This window comes from Pangasianodon hypophthalmus, chromosome 2 (genome assembly GCF_027358585.1).
Source record: "Pangasianodon hypophthalmus isolate fPanHyp1 chromosome 2, fPanHyp1.pri, whole genome shotgun sequence".
Taxonomy (NCBI): Eukaryota; Metazoa; Chordata; class Actinopteri; order Siluriformes; family Pangasiidae; genus Pangasianodon; species Pangasianodon hypophthalmus.
Window position 1 is genome coordinate 32091791 of NC_069711.1, and position 21019 is coordinate 32112809.

Genomic DNA, 21019 nt, shown 5'->3' on the forward strand with positions numbered 1-21019 from the left:
CATTGGCTTTGTTGAAGCATTCAATTCATTAAATATACCCTCCACACACACACACACACACACACACACACACCAGCACACCTATTGTAATCAATAAACATTAATTATCAAAGTTATAGGAAGGATTCTGACTTTAATTGTGTTCCATTTGAAAAAAAAAGTATAAAAGTAACATAAAATTTTACACATTTAAAAAGTAATTCATTCGAGGTGTCCATGATACAACAGAATCAGTTACGTACTAAAATAAATGGTGGCTATTAACAATCTTGGGGACTGGAGGGGAAAAAAATGCAAAAGAAGAAAACAAGGGAACACATCATGAATATAGAGCAGAAAATAAAACAATTTAAAAAAATTAAAAAAAAAAAAAAAGGTATTACATGACTGACATGTCACCCGAGTTGCATATGGACGATTGAATAAAATTCAAAAAGTGAAGGGAAAAAAAAAATCCTCCAATCATATACAAAGAGTGTGAAAGAATATGTGAAATGAAACATAATGTAAGAGTGAAGACACGTTTGGACCGAGGCAAGCCGAGATAGAGAGAGAGGGACTGAAGAGGAAGATGGACAGATCGTGAGTATCTCTCCCCTCTGAGGACGTTGCTTCCCTCTGCCGTTGCCAAATTCACACAAAACACTTTCACTCTCTCTCTCTCTCTCTCTCTCTCTCTCTCTCACACACACACACACACACACACACACACACTCACTCACACACACCCCTCCCTGTACCATTTCTTTCATGCACACACTCATTACCATCATCCCCTGAACAGTTTGAACAAAGTAAAAATCCATGCAAGTCCAGCATCATATACTACAGAGTATGATATGATACAAAATAAGGCATTTCCGTGTTAGTGTGTATTCATATATACTGTATATGCAGGTATACGAGTGTGTGCCTGTGTGTGTGTGTGTGTGTGTGTGTGTGTGTGTGTAGACCCAAACCACATTTAATGTCCCTGTCCCTCCCCTTTTCCCCCCTGTTTGTACAAAAAAAGACTGCTACAGAGCATAAATTGATAATTAATTTTTTAAAATATATATTCATATATATATATTTATATTTATCACATATATAAAAATTGATAGTGAAAAGCCAGCTGTGAAAGTGGGCATTTTTTTTTTGTTTTTTTGTTTGGGTCACTCCATGACCTCATTGGCAGACACAGTGACCAGCTGAAGCGGGAGGTCAGAGTTTGAGAGGATGTCTTGGGTGCCAGCCTGGGGCAGATTGGTCAGGATGAGCGTGGCCCCGCCCCCGGTGATGATGCTGTCCGGAGGGGCGATGGCCTCCGTCTGCCCTGCTGCAGGGGCCGAGTTTAGCCCTTTTTTGTTCAGGTGAGTTTTAATGTGTTTGGCCAAATGGTCGCTGCGCATAAAGCGCTTGGAGCACTGCGGACACACGAACTTCTTCTCTCCTGTGGACAAAAGACATTGGCGGATCAACGACATGTACAATCTGTACACGTTTCTTATCTGACGAAACACAAGTTCAGGCAAATGATGAATCAATCCCAAGCCCCAGGGATTGATTCCCAAAATACAGAGGTCAAGCTTCTAAAAGTGCCAGCTTCATTCAGACAAAACAGATCAAGTAAAAAAAATATTTTAGTACGAGTTACGTACAAAATAACACACTTGGGGACGTGCTCTTACGGGAAATTAATCAAACAACAGGGATGGGGTGGGGTGATGTGGCCCGACAGCATGTCCTGAAGTGTTTTATTCCTCTTATACCACAGCAATTTGCCAAGGATTACAATTTTTAATTTATTGATGAACATCACATTGCACATTTTATCCTTTTATCTTTACATTTAATGGTTTGGAATATCTGTGAAACAAATTAGTTATAGCAGCTAGAAACAGTTTTTCCCTCAGCAGCATCTCTTTTTTCCTCTCTCTTCCTAAATATTAAATAAACTTCTTCCTACAGAAAACCTCACCATATCGACGATTATACAATTTCTTTGTTAAAAAAAAGAGCTGTTACTGTAGAAACGATAACTTATTAGAACCAGGGCATTTCATATAAAGTGGAATTACAGCCAGCACTACAGTCAGAGCTGCTGTTATAGAAAATTAATCAACACCTTCTGGCCAATCAGAGTCGAGAATTCAGTAGTGCTGTGGCATAAAAGAAAATTCATGATGTTAAATTATTTAAATTAAATGTTAAATGATGTTAAATTCAGCAAACAGATGTCAGGAATATTGATGCTACATGATTTTGTTTCAGATTCAGCTGTTCCTGCTAATGTACTTAATTTATTTGGTTTATTTATTAATTTATTTGCTGAGGCTTTAACAGGGTAGAAGTCATATTAAAGGTTAGCCTTCACTGATAAGATTTTACTGGTGTAATGGCAAATGAGTGGCTGAGAAAAGAAGGCGGGGCTTAGGTTCAGTCAATGATTAAATGGTTCTATTAAAAAAAATTGGTATTTAATTTCTATATCTAATAAAATACGTAAACAAACAATTAGTCTGAACAGAGTTTACATTTGATTATGGTTGTTTGTAGGGTATCATTTTAACACCTAACATGATTATATTAAAATAATCATAATGAATATTACTATGAATGGACATGCAGGGATTTTAAGGTTTCGTGTGCAGGTTAAATGGAGCGTGACGAGTGCACGGCGCAGTACCTGTGTGTGTCCTGCGGTGGCGCTGAAGCTCGTCGCTGCGTGTGAATCTCTTGCCGCAGTAACTCCAGGAGCAGATGAAGGGCCTCTCGCCTGAGTGCCAGCGCAGGTGAGCGCGCAGGTGAGACGTTTTACCGTACACCTTCCCACATCCAGGGATGTGGCAAATGTGCTGCTTCTTCTTGCCCATGCCCGAGCCTCTACACACACACACACACACACACACAGCATTGTAGCAACTGTTCTAAATTTGACTATCAAATGACGCTGTGTGTGCGATTCACACAAAACACATTACTGGAAGAAGCATGTTTCTACAGACTTCCATAGTTTTAGGAATCTACTGCATATTCATGTTTTTGGCCTTGAATATGTAAATACAGTTAATGAACATTTCAAATAGTATTTACTTAGTCCTTTACACATTCCCACCCTGCAGGATGATGAGAAATCGCTTTTCTCCATCTTTCTGTGTGTGTGTGTGTGTGTGTGTGTGTGTGTGTGTGTGTGTGTGTCTTACCTTCCCCCTGCCTCCTTGCAGTTAGGGCAGGTACAAGCTACTCTCCGGAGCCTCTTCCCCTCCTGTCCCACCCCCTCCGTCTCCTCATCTAGCATCCGTACGCGGAGGTGCGACAGGTCGCTGGTGTTCAGGGTTGAGTCTCCGCTCAGCGGCCAATCGTCTGAGTCCGGTTCCTCCTTGATATGAATGTCTGAGACATAATGAGATTCAAGTATCAATAAGTGTACAAAGAAAACATACAAACTACATGTTTAGCAAAAAGCTAGCAAGTTCCTCTATCACAGAAGGTGAGAATCCAGACATGTGAAGAAGTCTTTAAGGTGTATTACTGTCACTTGTAATTTTAGTGTAATTTATTCTTGTATAAATTCTTTAAAAAAAAAAAAAAAGAAGAAAGGATCCAGATTTACGTGCTTTTTTTAAATTAATAAAAATTGCACGTCACATAAAATTTGACATTTTTAAAAAATCTCATGGATTGTCCATGTGTATGAATACGACGGGTGTAAAAAAAATACAAGGTTATACCCAAAATTTAAATAAATAAACAAATAAATAAATAAATCCTACCAGTGTGTTTATGAACAAAAGCTGATAACATTTAAATCTAAAGTTTTTAATGTTGATTATCAAAATTGTAGAAAATATTTTTAAACAAAATATGGGACTGTTGCTTCATACAGCTAATGTTATAAGTTTTTTTTTTTAACTTAATCTGGGATTAATCTGGGATTTATTTGGAAAGATTGTAAAAATAAATGTAAGATACTTGCTGCATTAAGAAGGACAATTAACCCAAACAATAAGCATGATGTATTGTAACGTGCTCAAGTGATTTGTAGTTGATTTAAATCTTATATTACAAAAATATAAATTAACTTAAATTGACTGTCCGTAAGTGTGAATACTATGCATGAAAGGGTTAAACATGCAGTGGTGAGATGTCAGGTATTTGTGGAATTTATATTGCCCCAGACAGACACGTCTTCTGGCACAACAGCACATACAGTCAAGAGCAGACGTTTACATAAATTGCAAATAACTTACCATGACAAAAAGAAACAAGACAACAATGCAAAATCAAAGGCAAAAATCAACAGAAAAATGCAGTGTGCGTGTGTGTGTGTGTGTGTGTGTGTGTGTCTCTCTACCTGAGGGACTCTCCATGGTCTGCTCGGCCTGTGTGATGGAGTTGACCGTGACCGTCTGCAGGTTGGGGATGTGTCCGGCGGGCATGCTGGTGCCAGGCTGCCCAAGCGCCAGCGTCTGCACCGGGGCGATGGTGATCTGCGGCGATGCCATTCCACCGGCGCCAGGAAGCTGCAGGTTCTGTAGGTTCTGCACACCCTGCACCTGGAAAGTCTGCCACTGGATCTGGCCCGTAGGCGAGACGGTCTGCGCCTGGATTAAGAAGGTGCCTGTGTTGAGCAGCTGCACGCTTTGTAGCGTCTGTGCCGCACCTTCTGCCGTCTGCGCAGGCACTAGCTGCACCATGGGCTCGGTGGTCGTAGGCACAGCAGCAGGCAGGGAGGTAGGCACGTGGTTCTGCTGGACGAAGGACGGATCTTGCTGGCCGGCCGAAACGGCTGTGGCTTGGGTCAGAACCCCTGTGCCGTCTATCGTCTCTGGCAGCGATGTGGTGGTGGACGAGGAGGTTGACGTCGGTGGAACGAAGGTGTTGGAGCTGTTGGCATTGTTGGTTTTATCCAGTGTGCTCTGGACCGTGCTGTCGCCCGTCATGATGAGTTGACCGTCAGCTGTGACGCCCGTAGCGATGGTCTGAGCTCCAGCCAGGCCCAGGGACTCTAAATCGGCGTTGCTCAGGCTGTTAATCGGCACAAACGTGATGTTTCCAGGCAATCCGACTGGCACGTTAGCCACCACCTGGCCCTGCCCTGCGAACCCGCTTCCTGCCAACGAGACGCTCGGGATCTGCTGCACGTGTCCAGTCTGCGCCAGTAAACCCTGCAGGTCGTTGGTGTTAGTTGCCGTGGAGATGCCCTGCGTTCCGTCGGGCAGTATGGCGATGTCCGTTCCCAGCGTGGCACCATCAGCTGTGGACGTAGTGTAACCTAGTGATGCCGCGTCCGCACTCTGGAGCTGCGGGATGACCTGGTACTGGATGCCGTTGGTGCTGGCACCGTCTGTCCCGGCGGTGACAAAAACAGGCTGGCTCTGCCCTGGTACAGTCTGCAGTGGCACCACATACTGCCCGTTGGTGCCCACAATCCCCCCGCTGGGTAAGTGTACTACACCAGAGTCCTCTTTACCAGTGGAAACCGGGGTGAGCACCTCCCAGCGGTCGGACGAGCCAGTGAGCTGGATGGACGCGAGGTCTGTCGTCTGCTTTGGAAGAGAAGTAAAATGAGGGGCAATGAGTAAAATCAGTAATAAAGTGCTACAAAAGCAGAAATCTTCCCAATCCCTTAATAAATTATATCCTAAAAGCAAACACAAAATGGAGGTGTGTAATTATATGACTTATATGACATATCTTCAAACCATTACAAAAACAGGGAATGGGTAAGAAATTCCTGGAACAGGACCACCGAAATAAAAAAAAACGTAGTTCTGGTTTGGTGCACGTAACGCTGCCCCCTAGTGAAAATGCTTACGTTACATGAAGACGCTTATGCTAACAAACATTCGTCGACAATGACTGAACACGCATTCACCGGCACAAAGGTTGAAACTGTCACTAATGGTACAGTGACACGTGTGTGCATGTTTGTGTGTGTGTGTGTGTGTGTGTGAGTGAGTGTGTGTACATTATACATGTTACTCTATGATTCAGTTAGGTGAAGTGCAGGTTGTAGAATTGTAAATTAGTCATGAGTTTGTTTTTAAACGCTAATGAAAACTCTTAAAAATCTCATTCAAAAATGATTTATTTAACAATTGCCAAATATTATTTTATCTTTATTAAAGAAATTACTGGTTAATACTTTGCTTTGCTTGTTATGGCTGAACGACATGACAATATAAAAATCGCAATATATTAACATCATGATGCATTTCTCTGAGAATATTTAGACCGATGAATAGAAAGAGAAGATAAGCAATGAATGCAATACAAAAATGTTTTAAACTAGTTATTTATTTAACAATGTAATAATTTATTTAGGCAGCACACAGGCAAAGTTCACTTTTTCTTTCTGGTTTGTTTAGTTATGTGCAGTGTGAAACCAAAAATCATCAATGTTGCTCTGAAACAGGTCTGAAAGGGCCATATATACTGAATACTTCAGATTTTGAAATATTGGATTGTGAAAAACTGCAGAATTTATATCATATGATCGCTCTTTTTTCTTTGCTTTAATAGCTAAATAAATACTGCAATATAATATTTTCATAATATCACCCTTCCTTATGTTCTGGTACATCTGCCCATGAATATGATCAAGGATCTGGAACATTCTGTGCACTTAAGCTAATAAATTATAAATTACTGGCCAAAAACGTAAACGATATGACAATATACTATCAAAATCGCAATATTATAACAATCATGATTCACTTCTCTGAGTATTATGAGTATCGACAGGTGTCAGTGCTCCTATATGTTTGTTTTTTTCCTTTATTCTGTTAAATACTTTCACTTTGTGTAAAAAATTCTCTTTGTGATTTAATAGCAAAACCAAAACACTGCATAAATATCGTAATATCATATTTTTCATAATATCACCTGCTTCTTGTGTTCTAGTATGTGCTCATGAATAACATGAATAAGATTAGATAAATTACTGGCAAAAAAAAAACTTTTTGGTGATGATATGACAATATATTCAATATGATAAACATCTAGTTTTGTGTACATATTGGATTTTGAAAAATCATAAGTTTCTTGGTGCTTTATCAGCTAAATTTAATATTGCGCATCACGATTGTGTAAGTATTGCAATATCAAATTTTCACAATATCGGTCCTCACTGTGTTCTAGTATGTTCCAGTACATTTGCTCATAAATAAGATTAAGGATCGGGAACATGCTTTCCAACAACAGAGACTGATCACACTCAGAAGGCAGACTGATAGATAGATAGATAGATAGAGAGAGAGAGAGATACAGAGAAGGGGAAAAGAGAGATCAATACAGAGAGAGAGAGACAGAAAGTGAGAGAGACAGAGAGAGGCACAGGGACAGAGAGACAGAGTGTGTGTGAGAGAGAGAGAGACAGGGAGACAGATAGAGAATGAGAGAGTGAGACAGAGAGAGTGAAAGAGAGAGACAGACAGTGAGAGAGTGAGACAAAAGGGGAGAGAGAGAGAGAGAGAGAGTGAGAGAGAGAGAGAAACAGAGTGAGAGAGAGGGAGACAGATGGAGAACGAGAGAATGAGACAGAAAGAGTGAAAGAGAGAGACAGACAGTGAGAGAGTGAGACAAAAGGGGAGAGAGAGAGAGAGAGAGAGAGAGAGAGAGAGAGAGAGAGAAACAGAGTGAGAGAGAGAGGGAGACAGATGGAGAATGAGACAGAAAGAGTGAAAGAGAGAGACAGACAGTGAAAGAGAGAGAGAGAGATTGAGAGAGAGAGACAGACAGACAGACAGATAGAGTGAGAGAGAGAGGGAGACAGATGGAGAATGAGAGAGTGAAAGAGAGAGACAGACAGTGAAAGAGAGAGAGAGAGATTGAGAGAGAGAGACAGACAGACAGACAGAGTGAGAGAGAGAGGGAGACAGATGGAGAATGAGAGAGTGAAAGAGAGAGACAGACAGTGAGAGAGTGAGACAAAAGGGGAGAGAGAGAGAGAGAGAGAGAGAGAGAGTGAGACAAAGGGGGAGAGGGAGAGAGAGAGAGAGAGAGAGAGACAGAGAAGTAGAGGTAGGGGGGTGACCCAGCGGCCGGAGCAGTGCAGGTGAAAGCGGGTTTAAAGCGCCGGTGTGCCGAGGCTGTCCGACCCACAATGGGCGGGTTTATAAAGCCTAAGAAAGTGGGTGGCCGTACAGACCGAAGGCTCACGGGAAGCGGTTTTGACTTTCGGCTCCCCGAGCGCTTATATTTTTCCCCCTCAGCGGTTCGTTAAAACGCGCGACACGAGCACCGGAGCTCGGGGGAAATACCTGGTCCGAGGCGGCGGCTCCTGCGGCGGGCTGCAGAAAGTCGCTCTGACTGCCGTCCGCGTCCAAGGCAGCCATTTCCTGCTGCTTCGCTGGCTGTTCTGGGGCTGCAGGGAAAAGAGAGAGAGAGAGAGAGAGAGAGAGAGAGAAAACAACAAACACAGCGAAATTTAATTTCTCAGCGACTTCCACAAACCTACTAAGAATAAGAAGGACTTTAGTTCTCCAACTACAGCAGACATTCAGCTGAACCCGAGGCTTCACTCCTTATCACACCCGAGCACTTTTATTCACGCTCGAATGAAGTGTTTTACTTTGTTAAAGTCAGGCTAACTAACTAGCCTAGCTAAGTGCTAGCATAGCTGCTGAGGGGAAAAAAAAGATTAAAGACTTTAGCTAAGCTAGCGTTGCTAAAGGCTGCTCCAAACTCACCGGCGGTGCTGTGCTTCGATCGGTTTAAGTGTTTACGTACCAGTCATAGCGCGAAAGGCTAAAAAATAGCAAGGTTATCTGTTCATTTAAACTCCAAACATGATTGTTTTAATCAAAGGCGGGCTGTGATCGGAGATTCGGGTCGATTTTTTTTCTTTTTTTTCTATTTTGATTGACGGTGCGGGAAACGCAAAAGGTGGGGCTTCTGAGCTTGGACGGTGGAAGTTGCTTCACGTAGCGGAAGTCCCGCCCCGCTTTTCTTTTCTTGTTTTGAAACGATTGGCTGCGCCATTCGACTCTTCGAGCTCTGATTGGTCGGACGCGCATGTCAGTCAAAATTTCGCCACGAGCGTTTCCTGTTTGTTGTTTGCCCAGATGGATGGATGGATAGAGCTCTTCGACGGTTTTAGAAAAGCGAGTGAATAATTTCCAGTGCCAGAAAGGTTCATAGATTTAATTACGTCTGCCAGTCTTTATAAACACTTCAAAAGATAACAAGAAAGTCGCATACTTTTGTATTAAATGCTACATTAAACACGCCGTGGCGTACTTTTATGTGGTTTGGGACGCAGCCAAAAAAATGTCAGTATGTAAAAAGGAAAAAAAAAAAAAAAGAAGTTCGTCTCAGGAGTTTTTTCAGGAACTCTGTATGATTAAAATACACAAGTCTGAAACAAAAGCTGTCTCTGTGTAGCGAACAATAACAGCCGTTTGGAAAACACACACACAAACCCTCAGGCATCAAGAGGTGTCAGTTTACACTCTTGGGTAAACAAACTAGTTTGCGGAAACAGCTGCAGGACCCGGATGTGTCCACAGTTTAATAACTATACTATAGACTGTCCGAAGTAGCTTTTTATCTATTTATAGCTTCCTATTTCTAGGCGAGTTTATTTTGCACATATACACTACATAGCCAAAAGTATACGGACACCTGACCATCACACTCGCATTCCCCCTGTGCTGTTATAATGAGCTCCACTCTTCTGGGAAGGCTTTCCACTAGATGTTGGAGCGTGGCTGTGGGGATTTGTGTTCATTCAGCTACAAGAGCATTAGTGAGATCAGGCGCTGATGTTGGTGAGGAGGTCTGGGGTTCAGTCGGTGTTCCAGTTCATCCCAAAGGTGTTCAGTGGGGTTGGGGGCAGGTCTCTGTACAGGACACTCGAGTTCTTCCACTCCAACCTTCACACACCATGTCTTCATGGAGCTCGCTTTGTGTACAGGGGCATTGTCATGCTGGAACAAGTTTAGTCTCTTAGTTCCAGTGAAGGGAAATTGTAATGCTACAGCATACAATGACATTCTGTACAACTGTGTACTTCCAACTTTGTGGGAACAGTTTGAGGAAGAAACATATGGGTGTGATGGTCAGGTGTGCACAAACCTATGGCCATATAGTGCATTTATTTATACTACTACTATTATTAAAATCATTCTCCCACTTGAACAGTTGGCAAAACTACTCACTTGTTCTCTGACAAAAATCATTCTAAGAACATCATTTTATAAAGATCAGTATTTTCACTCCTAAATGAAGTTGCAGGAAAATTAAAGGAAACACTTAAGAGCACCAAATGCCCAGAAATCAGGTTCAGATTTTCACTGCTGAGTTGATTTGCAGGGTGGTCAAGTTTTAAAATTAACTCCTTAATAGTGAGCTGTTTGCCTGAAAATGCATGAAAGTGACCCAACACTGTGTTAAAATTAAACTACACAACATCCCTATATCTTTAAGCTTAAATGTCACTCATTACTCATTGCATTTTCTCATGATCATAGACATTGTACTAATAACCTTTAGTTATAGGAAAGTGCCTTATGCCCATTAGCTGGCAGTCTTTAGAGAGCTCTTTATTCACTTTATGGTCCTGCATTTGAGTCCTGGATTTAATTAAGTACATTACTTTTACAGGTTTTTACGGATATAATTTAATTGAGAATTGAAATATTAATGCAGTAACGTGTGTGTATGGCTGTTTGAGGAGATACAGTGTCTAAAAGGACATCATCTCCATCTACTGGCTTTGTACTGCAAGTATGTGACGCCACCGTGTTTCATTTCCACAGCAATGTTTGACTTTCTTCACTCTGCAACACCATTTTTATTATATTTTATTAATGATGTCTCAGAAAACAAGTCAAATCTGATATGATCCAGCATTTGAATATGTTTTAGCCACGAATATTCTCCCCTTTTCTCCACCAAAATGCAGATTTTCCATTTCAGCTGAGAAAAACAAATAAAAAGTAAATGAAGTCACACAGTTCTGGTCTGGAGAAGTGTGTTTATTAGCTTTGGGCGTCTGCTTCTGCTGTGTGACATGCAGCATTTAATTATGAAGCCATAAAATAAACCCCAGATATCAGATATGAGGCTCAAATAACAAATGCCAAAAAAAAACCCACACACAGAAACAGATAATGTGTGTGTGTGTGTGTGTGTGTGTGTGCACGCGCGATGAACTGAATGTTCCAAAGCCAAATGTGAATGAATCTCATGGGTAATTCCCCACATCTGCAGCATAACCTCACCCCCCCATTCCACATGGTACAGTCCAGCCAATCTGTGACAGGCTTAAAAATGACATCATTTCTTCTTCGGCTGATTGGGTGTGTTGAATTTGAAGAAGATGACGTCGCCATCCTCCACCACATAGTTCCTTCCCTGTTGTCTGTACTTCCCTGCAGCCTGTCCAGAAATTAGGGATGATATTAAAACAAATCTCATAATATATTTATTTGGGCAAAAATAGTATAGCTGGGTACAAAAGTCTGCATGCCATTAAAATGAAGTGGACAAAGAAACATCATGTATCATTTATATTCTCCAATATAAATAAAAAAAATTTTTCACTACTGTGTGTGTGCACTTGGATGGGTTAAATGCAGAGCACAAATTCCGAGTATGGGTCACCATACTTGGCCACAAGTCACTTCACTTCACTTCACTAATAACATGTTTGGCCAATGTTTGCCTTTATAACTTCCTCCAACTTCTTTTTTATCCTCTGAACATCTTTCGGATCTTCACAGCTCTAAGAGGCGATAATGGTTGTAAGCCAAAGACAAAGCCGTGGTCTTACCTTAACAGCAGACTCGCTGCCCTCTTCTTTAAAATCTGAAAACTTCATGACCTCAGCCATAATGAAGCCTTTCTCAAAGTCTGTGTGGATCTTACCAGCCGCCTGGGGTGCCTTGGTTCCTTTCTGTAGGTTAGAAAAGCAAACAAACACACACAAGACTGAGAAATCAAGTAAATATAGCATCATCCCACCATGTAGGGTTGCACAATAATAGCCAAGATGATCATCTACATAAACCCAATGTGTATCGCCAACAAATAGAACCCAAACGGCTCAAAACACATTAAATAAGTCTATTTAAGTCACAATATTGTGGATGTCTGTGTGTGTGGTTACCCTGATGGTCCATGCGCGTACTTCATCAGGTCCCGCAGTGAAGAAATACTCCAGCTGCAGTGCTGCGTAACCGCTCTTTATGATCTTGGTCAACACACTAACGCATGAACATGAACACATTTACAATTAGCAACTACATGTACACATCTGAAAATGATAAAACTTATTTTTTTTCTGGTGTAGTACACATCTAATTGTATGCATTTAACATCTAATGACAGGAAAATGTCCTCAATGTCAGTAGTTTTCAAAGTGGGGTCTGTAAAACCAGAGTGTCTGTGATTTATTAACTTTGTTAACGTGGTGGAAATCATAACTGACCATTATCAAGTTATTACATTTATATTGTGTTCTTTTACTTATAGGCTTATCTGACTGGTCATGTAAACTGAATGGGTTTAATCCAAACGCAAAAATGAGTAGACTTGGTCAAATGTTCAGGAACATGAATAGCCTGAATATTATCATGCACATATAAATAGCCTGAATATTATCATGCACATCTGAAGAGTTGCATTATATTCATAAAATTATTCTGTGCTGAATGGGTCCAAGTGCAAAAAACTGTCACAGCTTTAAAGGATTGTGTCACAAACTTTTAAATTTGGCGCAAGAAGTATTTCACTGCAATATCTGATCAGATGGTTGACCACATGACTGTCTGAAATTTTAATCTGTTGATATAAAAAAGCTTGTTTTCTAACATCCTGTAGAAAAAGGCTGAGGAGTTGTTTCATTTGGTTGATGAATGTGATTTACAGACATGTAGCCTTCTCTGTTTATTATTCACTTTAATAACAGCTATAATTACTATATTCATCTTCAGTGGGTCTCTGGCTGCAAAACATGTGAAAACCATTGATGTAAGTGCTTATAATGTGCTTATAATACTTCGTAACGGAATTCTTATTATGCAAATACGATACCATTAAATGTCGCCACTGACTATAACGCTGTTACTAAACCTTCTCAATGAAGTAAAACAAACGCTATTCGTAGAAGTGAAAAAAGTTGGAAAATGAACGTGTGAAATGGAGTCAAAGCTGACCTCTGGGTTTTATTTTCCTCGCAGAACTTCTGTTTCTCCTCATCGCTCATGTCCTGGTATTTGTTCTCGAAACCTCCGCTGAAGGGGATCACGAGAGCGCCTGGGTCATGAGCGTCTACCCACTCCTTAATCTTCACCAGCCTGCAGGGAAAGACATAGTAACTACTTCTACTAATAATAAACACAACTTCTGATCTGTGCACCGGCGCAACTATAGCATTACAGCTGACCAGATATTATCTGGGTGGTAAAAGTACATGTTTATTTAGGTTTACCTGATAACATGGACAATGGATATACAAACGAAGAAGGTGTATATATTAAACTGGCTACTCCATGTAGAGTCTAAGGGTGCTTTCATATCTATTAGTCTATTTTCCGAGTCTGAATAAGAGGGAAATTGATATTTTGGTTGCACAAAAAAAAAAAAGAATGCAAAAGAGAGAGAGAAAATGTCCTTGTAAAAATTTTTTTTTCAGTCATTAGACAGAAAAGTTTACTAATTACCAAGAAGTAAACCAGAGTTTACTTATTCACCTGAATACCGAGAACACGGAAGCAGCTGTAAATAATGATCATATAATTATATAAATAACTAGTTTAAAACATTTTGTGTTGTCCATTTTGCACTGCTACTTTTTCTAATTTTGCACTTCATTCACTGTTGTCACTTTCTGTATTGTTACACCAAGGCCTTGGAGAACGCTATTTCGTTCTACTGTATACCTGTGTATGGCTAAAAATCTAATCTAATCTAGGTCCAAATCTCCAGAACACATGGCATTTCTGCAGCGCTACGGCTCTGTACATCACAGTTTGCATTTCACGGCTCAGTTCAGCAGCTCACATCTACAGAAAACAATTCGTGGAATGTTTGATTCACTTCCTGCATATGAGTCGATTCAGAGTCACGTGGTAAATGAATGAACTTCTCACTAGAGTGCACTTGGAAGCAGACTGAGACCACATCGCTCAGACGCTCTTGGATACCAGTGTGACTGCTTTGTTCTCTCCTGACTGAAGAACCACACGGAGAACAAGAACACACCAGGGTTCCAGTCAAACGGACTAAACACTGCTTATGTGAAAGCATCCTAAAACAACACGACTCACCATTTGTTCTTTTTCCTGATGTAATCTTTCTCAGAGAGATTCACCAGATAAATCATAGGCTTGGACGTCAGGAAGAGATATTTATTCAGCACCTCAATCTATGGAGATTAAAAGATTGAAGATTAAAACAGTTAGAAATGCAATTTCATTAACAGGATCAGTGACTGGTTGATTATTTCTCTGATCACAGATCAACATCTTGAGCCTCTTCAGCGTATCAGCATCAGATCAGATCAGCATCTTGAGCCTATAAGTGTATCATAAAGCTAGTTACCTTAAAAAGCCTTTACACCAAAATGGATGTGTTTGTCTATGTAAAAATAAGCACATGGGATAAGATTGTACATTACAGCTACTTGAAAAGGACAAGCTCCTCATACATGCTTAAACTGGATGTCATGTGATTTTTAACGCATGAACAAACTGGAATTTGTTTGTGTGTGTGTGTGGGATTTTGCTCACACAAATTTTTCATCCATCAGTTACACAGCATTTGCATAATCGCCTTGATAACTCTATTTCAGTTTGTGGAAAAAAACATAAAATGAGGTCACCTCTTTGTCATTCCATTCGTGGTAGTATCGAACGTGTTTCTTCTCATCGACCACCCACGACTTGATTTTACACATAATGTCCTGTTTAAAAAAAAAAACAAACAAAGAAAAGGAAAGGATTTATTTGTAAATCAAGAAATTTGGTATTCATGAAAATCTGGTAAATTCCCAAAAACGTTCGTATCCTACTCGTGCTCCTGAGAAGACTGACTAATGTAAACCTCGACTCGATCAACTTCAGATCATGTAAGCTGCACTAATTACTGCTCTTTTATATCTGGATTATACTGTCCAGTTTGAATTACTTATTACGGGTTCAAGCACAAAGTGCTGAAACCCTGTTGTTTTTACAAGGACTATTATTATTATTATCATTATTATTATTATTCTGCCCTAAAACTGATCGTGCAGACTAAACCGTAAGTCCTAGAGAACTGAAGGCAAAGTCTCGCTCCGTTCGGCCACACGGTGGCGCTACAGTGATCAAAAAAAAAAAAAAGACAAAATGACCATAACTTTTGAACCCTTTATCACAGACTCAGTTGTTTTATATCATTGGAATCCAAGACAAATAAAAATCATATCTCTGATTTCATTTCCGCCACGAAAAAATTTTCACTATATAGGATTTTTTGCAAAACTACTTTTGCGACTAGTCCTAGGCCGTTCGTCTGATTGGAACCAAACCAGTGCAGAAAGATCCTCTAGAGTCCCATTATGAATAATTATTTTAAAAATGTTGAACTTCCGATTTAACCTTCGCGACGGCACGTCAAAATGTTTCAAGTGGGCGTGGCCACTTTTACTTAAATATTTAGTAATATCTTTTCACACATGTCCCTGAAGGCCCTAAAGTGCTTGAAACTCGATAATTGCTGCTTGCAGCTTTATTTTTTATTATGTGATTCTTATTTTCTATTATGTTTATTACACTGTTTATCAGATGCCCTCATCCAGTAAGACTTACAGAAGTGCTTTGGAGTCTCAAAGACCAAAAACATCCTCCTGCTAGTTCACTAGGTCGGGGACTAAGAACATCGTCGAGAACATTTTGTGAAAACCAGTCACTTTATATTATTGCCATTAATTAAAGAAAATAAAAATGACAGAAAGCGAGCCAACACAAACCCCTAAATTAAGACAAATAAAACTAATCATTCAATTATGACAAAAGAAATGGCGCCGTATAAACGGAGGACGGGCCGATCCGTCTGCGCAGAGCCGTAAGCCGTAAACAAATGTCTCAGCTGATGGAAGATTTAGCGCTCACGTATTATTATTAATATTATTAATTATTTTTCTTGACATAGAAATGAGTTAAATCAATTTCGTCTTCTATTTTTCAGCCTTTACCCTGATTGTTCATTTTAAGTCAAAATAACTTTCACTCCTGTTTTTTATGGGAGACACGACATGCAAATGAGCTGTGTCAGATACACACTCTACACTTTACAGGTGAACAACACACACACGCGATTATGAAGAATTTCTGAATTTTTTATAAATCCAGCAGAAAATTTTTGTTTGGTTTGGCTTATGCAAACATTCACACACAACTAAAAATTCAAAAATGAGGCCCATATTGTGTGTGTATGTGTGTGTGTGTGTGTACAGGTTAAGGGCAGCACACTCACGTATTCGGGTTTGAGTTTCTTGTCTCCGCCCCTCACGGCCGTTTTCTCCAGCTTGTCTATGATTGGGCCGATCATCTCCTCGTCCTTCATCCTGAGCTCCTCGTGAATGATCTCAATGTCCCGCACCGGGTCCACGCAGCCTTCCACGTGGATGATGTCTTCATCCTCAAAGGCTCCTGCACGCACACACACACACACACACACACACGTTATGATAGCGCTGTAGAATCAAAGATATTTTATGAAAAAAGAACATAAAGAACATTTATTAGACACACTTTTCCCTCTGTTCATAGTTAACATTTTCAGCACATGTCTAATGTTTACATGCCTTTGGTTAGGTGTGTGTGTGTGAAAAATGCTCTCATAACACAAAACACAAAACACACAGTCAGAGCGGCAGACTCACGCGTCATGTGAAAGATCCCATCACAGGCACTGATGTGTGAGAGGAAGGCGTTTCCCAAACCCTGTCCGGCGTGAGCTCCCTTCACCAGCCCAGCGATGTCCACTACATTCAGAAAGGCTGGGACCTTACTGCGCACACACACACACACGCACACACACAGCAACACCAGGTGTGTATTGTACCGTGATTGTACATGTACACTTCAGCAGTGATGTTACTACAGTGAAAATGATAAAGTCAGGAACGTTCAACCACTCATGACTTGTGCCATGTTGTACTGCCAGTTTCTCCAAATTTTAAAGATTTAAACATGCTCATGTGTAGTGTGTACGTCTGTTTTACAGGTCGATACCTGGCAGGCTTGTGATACTGGCAGAGGAAGTCGAAGCGCTCGTCTGGAATAGGCACGCGACTCTCGTTCGGGTCGATGGTGCAGAAGGGAAAGTTCTCTGCCGCCGCCTGGCTCTTCGTCAGCACGTTGAAGAACGTCGATTTACTGAAAAAAATGACATCGACACAAAGCACTGAGTTAGCAGCATGTCAGCAGATGTCCACCAGACCTAATAAACGCTACTTTAAATGTAATTTCAGACTAAAGAGAAAAAATCCCAACAGGAGATGAACAGTATTGTTTTCACTGTTTAAGAGGTGTCACTCTGAGGATGTTGCCGTTACCTCGTTAAGCTAATGATGTGCTTAAGAAATTATCCATTGTACTGTCAGTCTCAAGTTTCATATCCTTCCACACAAGCAACACATTCAGGTATATCCTCGCTCATTAGATCCCTGCCTTGTGCGAGTGACCTCATTTTATCTGGTGAATGTGTGTGACGTGACATCAAAACAGATTCATTTTCAGATTCAACTGGATAAGTGGGAAAAAGACACCAAAACGAGCTGAAAATCTTCGACTGGTAAATCTGACTTTAAGGTCATTTTACTCTCCATAACACCCTTCATTTATAAGAGTTTTAATTAATTAACTTTTTAGGAATCTAGTCACTAATCAAACGCTTGAACTAATGCTCACAAAAAAAAAATTACTAGCAATGCACCAATCCTCAAAGCTCTGAGCACCGTGCAAAATCCGAACCATGACAACCTGACTGTAACCATGACGACTCACTACTAATGTCTTATTGCCAAGCTACAGGAAATGTGAAAAGGAAGCTGTTAAAACGTTGTTGTTTTGATGACACCATTACAACTAGTGACGTAACTAGTGATGAAACAACTAATCTACAAAATTTCATAATAAAAACAGTCGCTAATTAATTTTATGAAGCACGTTACATCATCACTTCATCACACTTCATCACTTCATCACACTACATCACTTCACGCCACAGTTAGTGAAGTTATTTGATTCGATTAGCTTGCAATTAGTGAAAGTAAACAGATGATAAACGCCACATCATTTAATTTTCTTAACATACGGATATCTTTTTAATATTTGGTGTTAATGTTAGGTGTCAAGTCATCGAGTTGGCCTCCTGAATTTGGGATTCGTATCGAAGGTGCTGGGAATCTCAAAACGTGTCGATTCACTCATTCCAGGCATCGAGAACTAAAAGGTCAACCCCAAAGCTTTAGAGTCGAGGCTACAATCCAAAATACCTTTAAGGGTGTCAATAATTCTGGTACGTACATTTTGGAGATATAATACGATTATTAAAAAATAGTAGTTCTAATGATAAAGAATGATGCAGAAGCAGGCACACCAGCAGCTAATTTACAACAACGACAAAACAAGAATTCTGTTATTTTAAAGTTAATTGTGTTCATTGAAGAAGGTAAACAGTAACTACAACTTCGTCCACTGTTGCCGTATGACACGACCTTACATGTTAGATATTAAATTAGTGACTACATGAGACATTTCTGCACTGTGAAGACACATACAAATACAGACAGAATCAGAAATCTCCTCCTAAAATCCAAAACAAACACATGTGCTGGCATTTCAGTCACTACTACAAGTGAAATACGGAGAAATGAAACACACCCCACGTTTGGTAATCCAACAATCCCGATTTTGAGTGAGGTCCCGAATCGTCCGATGAGAGGGGGCGGCTTTGGTCCATCTCCTCCCTTCTTCGGAGGCATCTGCAAAAAAAAAAAAAAGAAAAAAAAAAGAATAACACACACCTTGAGAATCCATTAGGAATACAAGAAGACATTTGATTTCACTTCACATGATGAGCACACCTTTTTGGGAGCCATGACTGAAATATGTCAGGACCCTTCCCTTCATCAAGCTATAATAACTCACAAGTAGAAATCTTTACATGTTAAGTCAAATGTTAAGTAGGAGTGATTCTTTCTTTCTGCTCTGCTTGTCATTTCAGCACAGTGAGGGGACATGATGCCCAAAATAGCCTCCAGTGCACAGTTAAGGGGGGTGTAAGATGACCAGGCCAGCCTGCCTGGCTAAATATAACCCATATTTCATTAATAACACATATCATTAACTCTAATGTGACTGTCACACTTCCTGAGAGGGAGGATGTCTCTCTGTCTTCTGCCTCCTGACTCAGTGTCACATCCAGATATCTTCATACAACATTCCTCGAGTCCTTACCTCTAGCTAGCTCCATTCATTTCTACACAGTTAGCATATTAGCTTCCTAGCCACTGTTAGCACTACAGCACAAAATAGCGTGTATTTTCCAAAATACGAAATTGCGTCCAAACGCAATAACGTGAATTTAACAATGTTCATGTTTGCATCACCTTGAATTAAGGCTATGTCTGATTATAATGGAGGAATTTCAGTGTGCTGGACAGCTCACGCGCTTTGCACACTCCGGGCGACGGCACGAAAAGAAATCCGGAAGTATAAAACGGTAAACTCTTTCCATTGGTCAGAATCTGGAGTGACGTCGCGACGCCGAGTAATGCGTCATCACGTTTTAGTCGCTAGGTGGATTTTTAATGGAAGAACTCCATGGACACACTGTTTATTCTTTTTTTTTTGTCATTTCTAAACTATAAACATTTCCAGATTATCTTTAGTGGTGTTAAAAGCGATTAGATTCGTATATTTTTTTGTATGTGTAAAAACAAAACAAATCTACAGCGTCATTAGAGCTACGTGAGAATCGTCCTCACAATTCACATCCGGGTATTTTGATGCTAAATCCAAACAAATGCCATCCATAAGTATTGGCACCCACCGTAGAAAACAGTGCGAATATTACTATATTAAAATAATGCAATAAACACATTTTATAAATGAGATCAACCACACAGGGACGTTGTGTACTTTTGTTTAAACACAAAGATCTTTAAAGTAGTGTCCACAAAGCGCTGGTTTCAAAATTATTGGCACCCTTATCATTAATATACTGTCACGCATGACCTGTATGATCTAATGTGTGTGTAAAGCTTTTCTTTTCTTTTTTTTTTAACTGCTTATGTATATTATTAATAATATCCATTACCTGATTTGTGCAGGTCACCAAACATTTGTCTTCTTTGTGTTTCTGTTTTTCTCTTGTGTGCTTTATGATATTTACACCTTTGGGAAACAGGACATGTTTAACTGAAGAATGACAGCAAATGAAACATAATATATAATATATAATATAGTAATAACAGTATAATAATAATGCAGGTTTGCACTTATTTAAAACATTCAAATATGTTCTCGAGAAAATGTTATTATTTTAAAACTGTTTATGATGAGAAGCATTTTTGTTAGAATAATGATAAATGGTTTCTCCTATTGTTTTTTAATCAGAAACATAGGTTATTACTTATCATGATCCATTACTTTACACAATACAGAACACATGGGCTTTATTTTTTTGAATAAAAAAATGTTGGAGGTCTAATTTTCTTCTGTTCTACTGACACACTAATGCAGCAGGTATAAAATAGGAATGCAAGACGATAATAATACGATTGCAGACTACTGTAAATCATTCATTCGAATCATGACAGATAACACTTTCACGTTACACTACTACAAGAAAGCTATCATTTAGAAAGCTGTCATTATATTCTACATTCTCAAGGTTCTTCATATTCATTACTCACTGCCAGTTTTCACAAGCATACTTATGTAATTACTGATGTACATCTGGTTAAATCTACAACTGTGTTCCATATCTGCACTACTACATTTAATTTAACTTATTGTATTTTATATCTTGCATGTGT

At 39.9% G+C, this 21019-nt stretch overlaps 2 protein-coding genes across 8 annotated transcripts; both read right to left on the minus strand.

Annotated features, from left to right (window-relative positions):
- Positions 1 to 112: 112 nt before the first annotated feature.
- sp3b (Sp3b transcription factor) lies at positions 113 to 8945 on the minus strand. Of its 6 annotated transcripts, none has more exons than XM_026933507.3 (6): positions 8716 to 8945; positions 8247 to 8350; positions 4337 to 5528; positions 3186 to 3375; positions 2669 to 2865; positions 113 to 1432 (listed from the first exon to the last, which is right to left on the minus strand). In XM_026933507.3, exons 1-6 carry the CDS (start codon positions 8720 to 8722, stop codon positions 1155 to 1157), a joined length of 1968 nt encoding a protein of 655 aa, XP_026789308.1. In that variant the 5' UTR covers positions 8723 to 8945; the 3' UTR covers positions 113 to 1154. The 6 variants fall into 6 exon arrangements, with proteins under 6 accessions (XP_026789308.1, XP_026789307.1, XP_034153986.1 ...); XM_026933506.3 differs by having other exon boundaries at positions 4337 to 5531; positions 8716 to 8944; XM_034298095.2 differs by having other exon boundaries at positions 8676 to 8943.
- A 2173-nt stretch (positions 8946 to 11118) lies between these two features.
- Positions 11119 to 19731, minus strand: ola1 (Obg-like ATPase 1). Of its 2 annotated transcripts, none has more exons than XM_026933629.3 (11): positions 19589 to 19731; positions 18861 to 18961; positions 17208 to 17351; positions 16856 to 16983; positions 16447 to 16622; positions 14813 to 14893; positions 14259 to 14356; positions 13146 to 13286; positions 12098 to 12194; positions 11762 to 11884; positions 11119 to 11367 (listed from the first exon to the last, which is right to left on the minus strand). In XM_026933629.3, exons 2-11 carry the CDS (start codon positions 18959 to 18961, stop codon positions 11266 to 11268), a joined length of 1191 nt encoding a protein of 396 aa, XP_026789430.1. In that variant the 5' UTR covers positions 19589 to 19731; the 3' UTR covers positions 11119 to 11265. The 2 variants fall into 2 exon arrangements, with proteins under 2 accessions (XP_026789430.1, XP_026789429.1); XM_026933628.3 differs by lacking the exon at positions 19589 to 19731 and adding an exon at positions 19064 to 19219.
- Positions 19732 to 21019: the final 1288 nt, after the last annotated feature.

What these genes read in the sequence shown, in the direction of transcription:
- ola1 (XM_026933628.3), bottom strand. An exon ending in GTTGGATTACCAAACGTGGG is followed by an intron (nt 17,352 to 18,860) that starts GTGTGTTTCATT and finishes CATTTTTTTCAG; the next exon opens with TAAATCGACGTTCTTCAACG. An exon ending in TGGGATCTTTCACATGACGC is followed by an intron (nt 16,623 to 16,855) that starts GTGAGTCTGCCG and finishes GTGTGCGTGCAG; the next exon opens with GAGCCTTTGAGGATGAAGAC.
- sp3b (XM_026933506.3), bottom strand. An exon ending in GAGCCGCCGCCTCGGACCAG is followed by an intron (nt 5,532 to 8,246) that starts GTATTTCCCCCG and finishes TCTCTTCCAAAG; the next exon opens with CAGACGACAGACCTCGCGTC. An exon ending in GACCATGGAGAGTCCCTCAG is followed by an intron (nt 3,376 to 4,336) that starts GTAGAGAGACAC and finishes ATTATGTCTCAG; the next exon opens with ACATTCATATCAAGGAGGAA.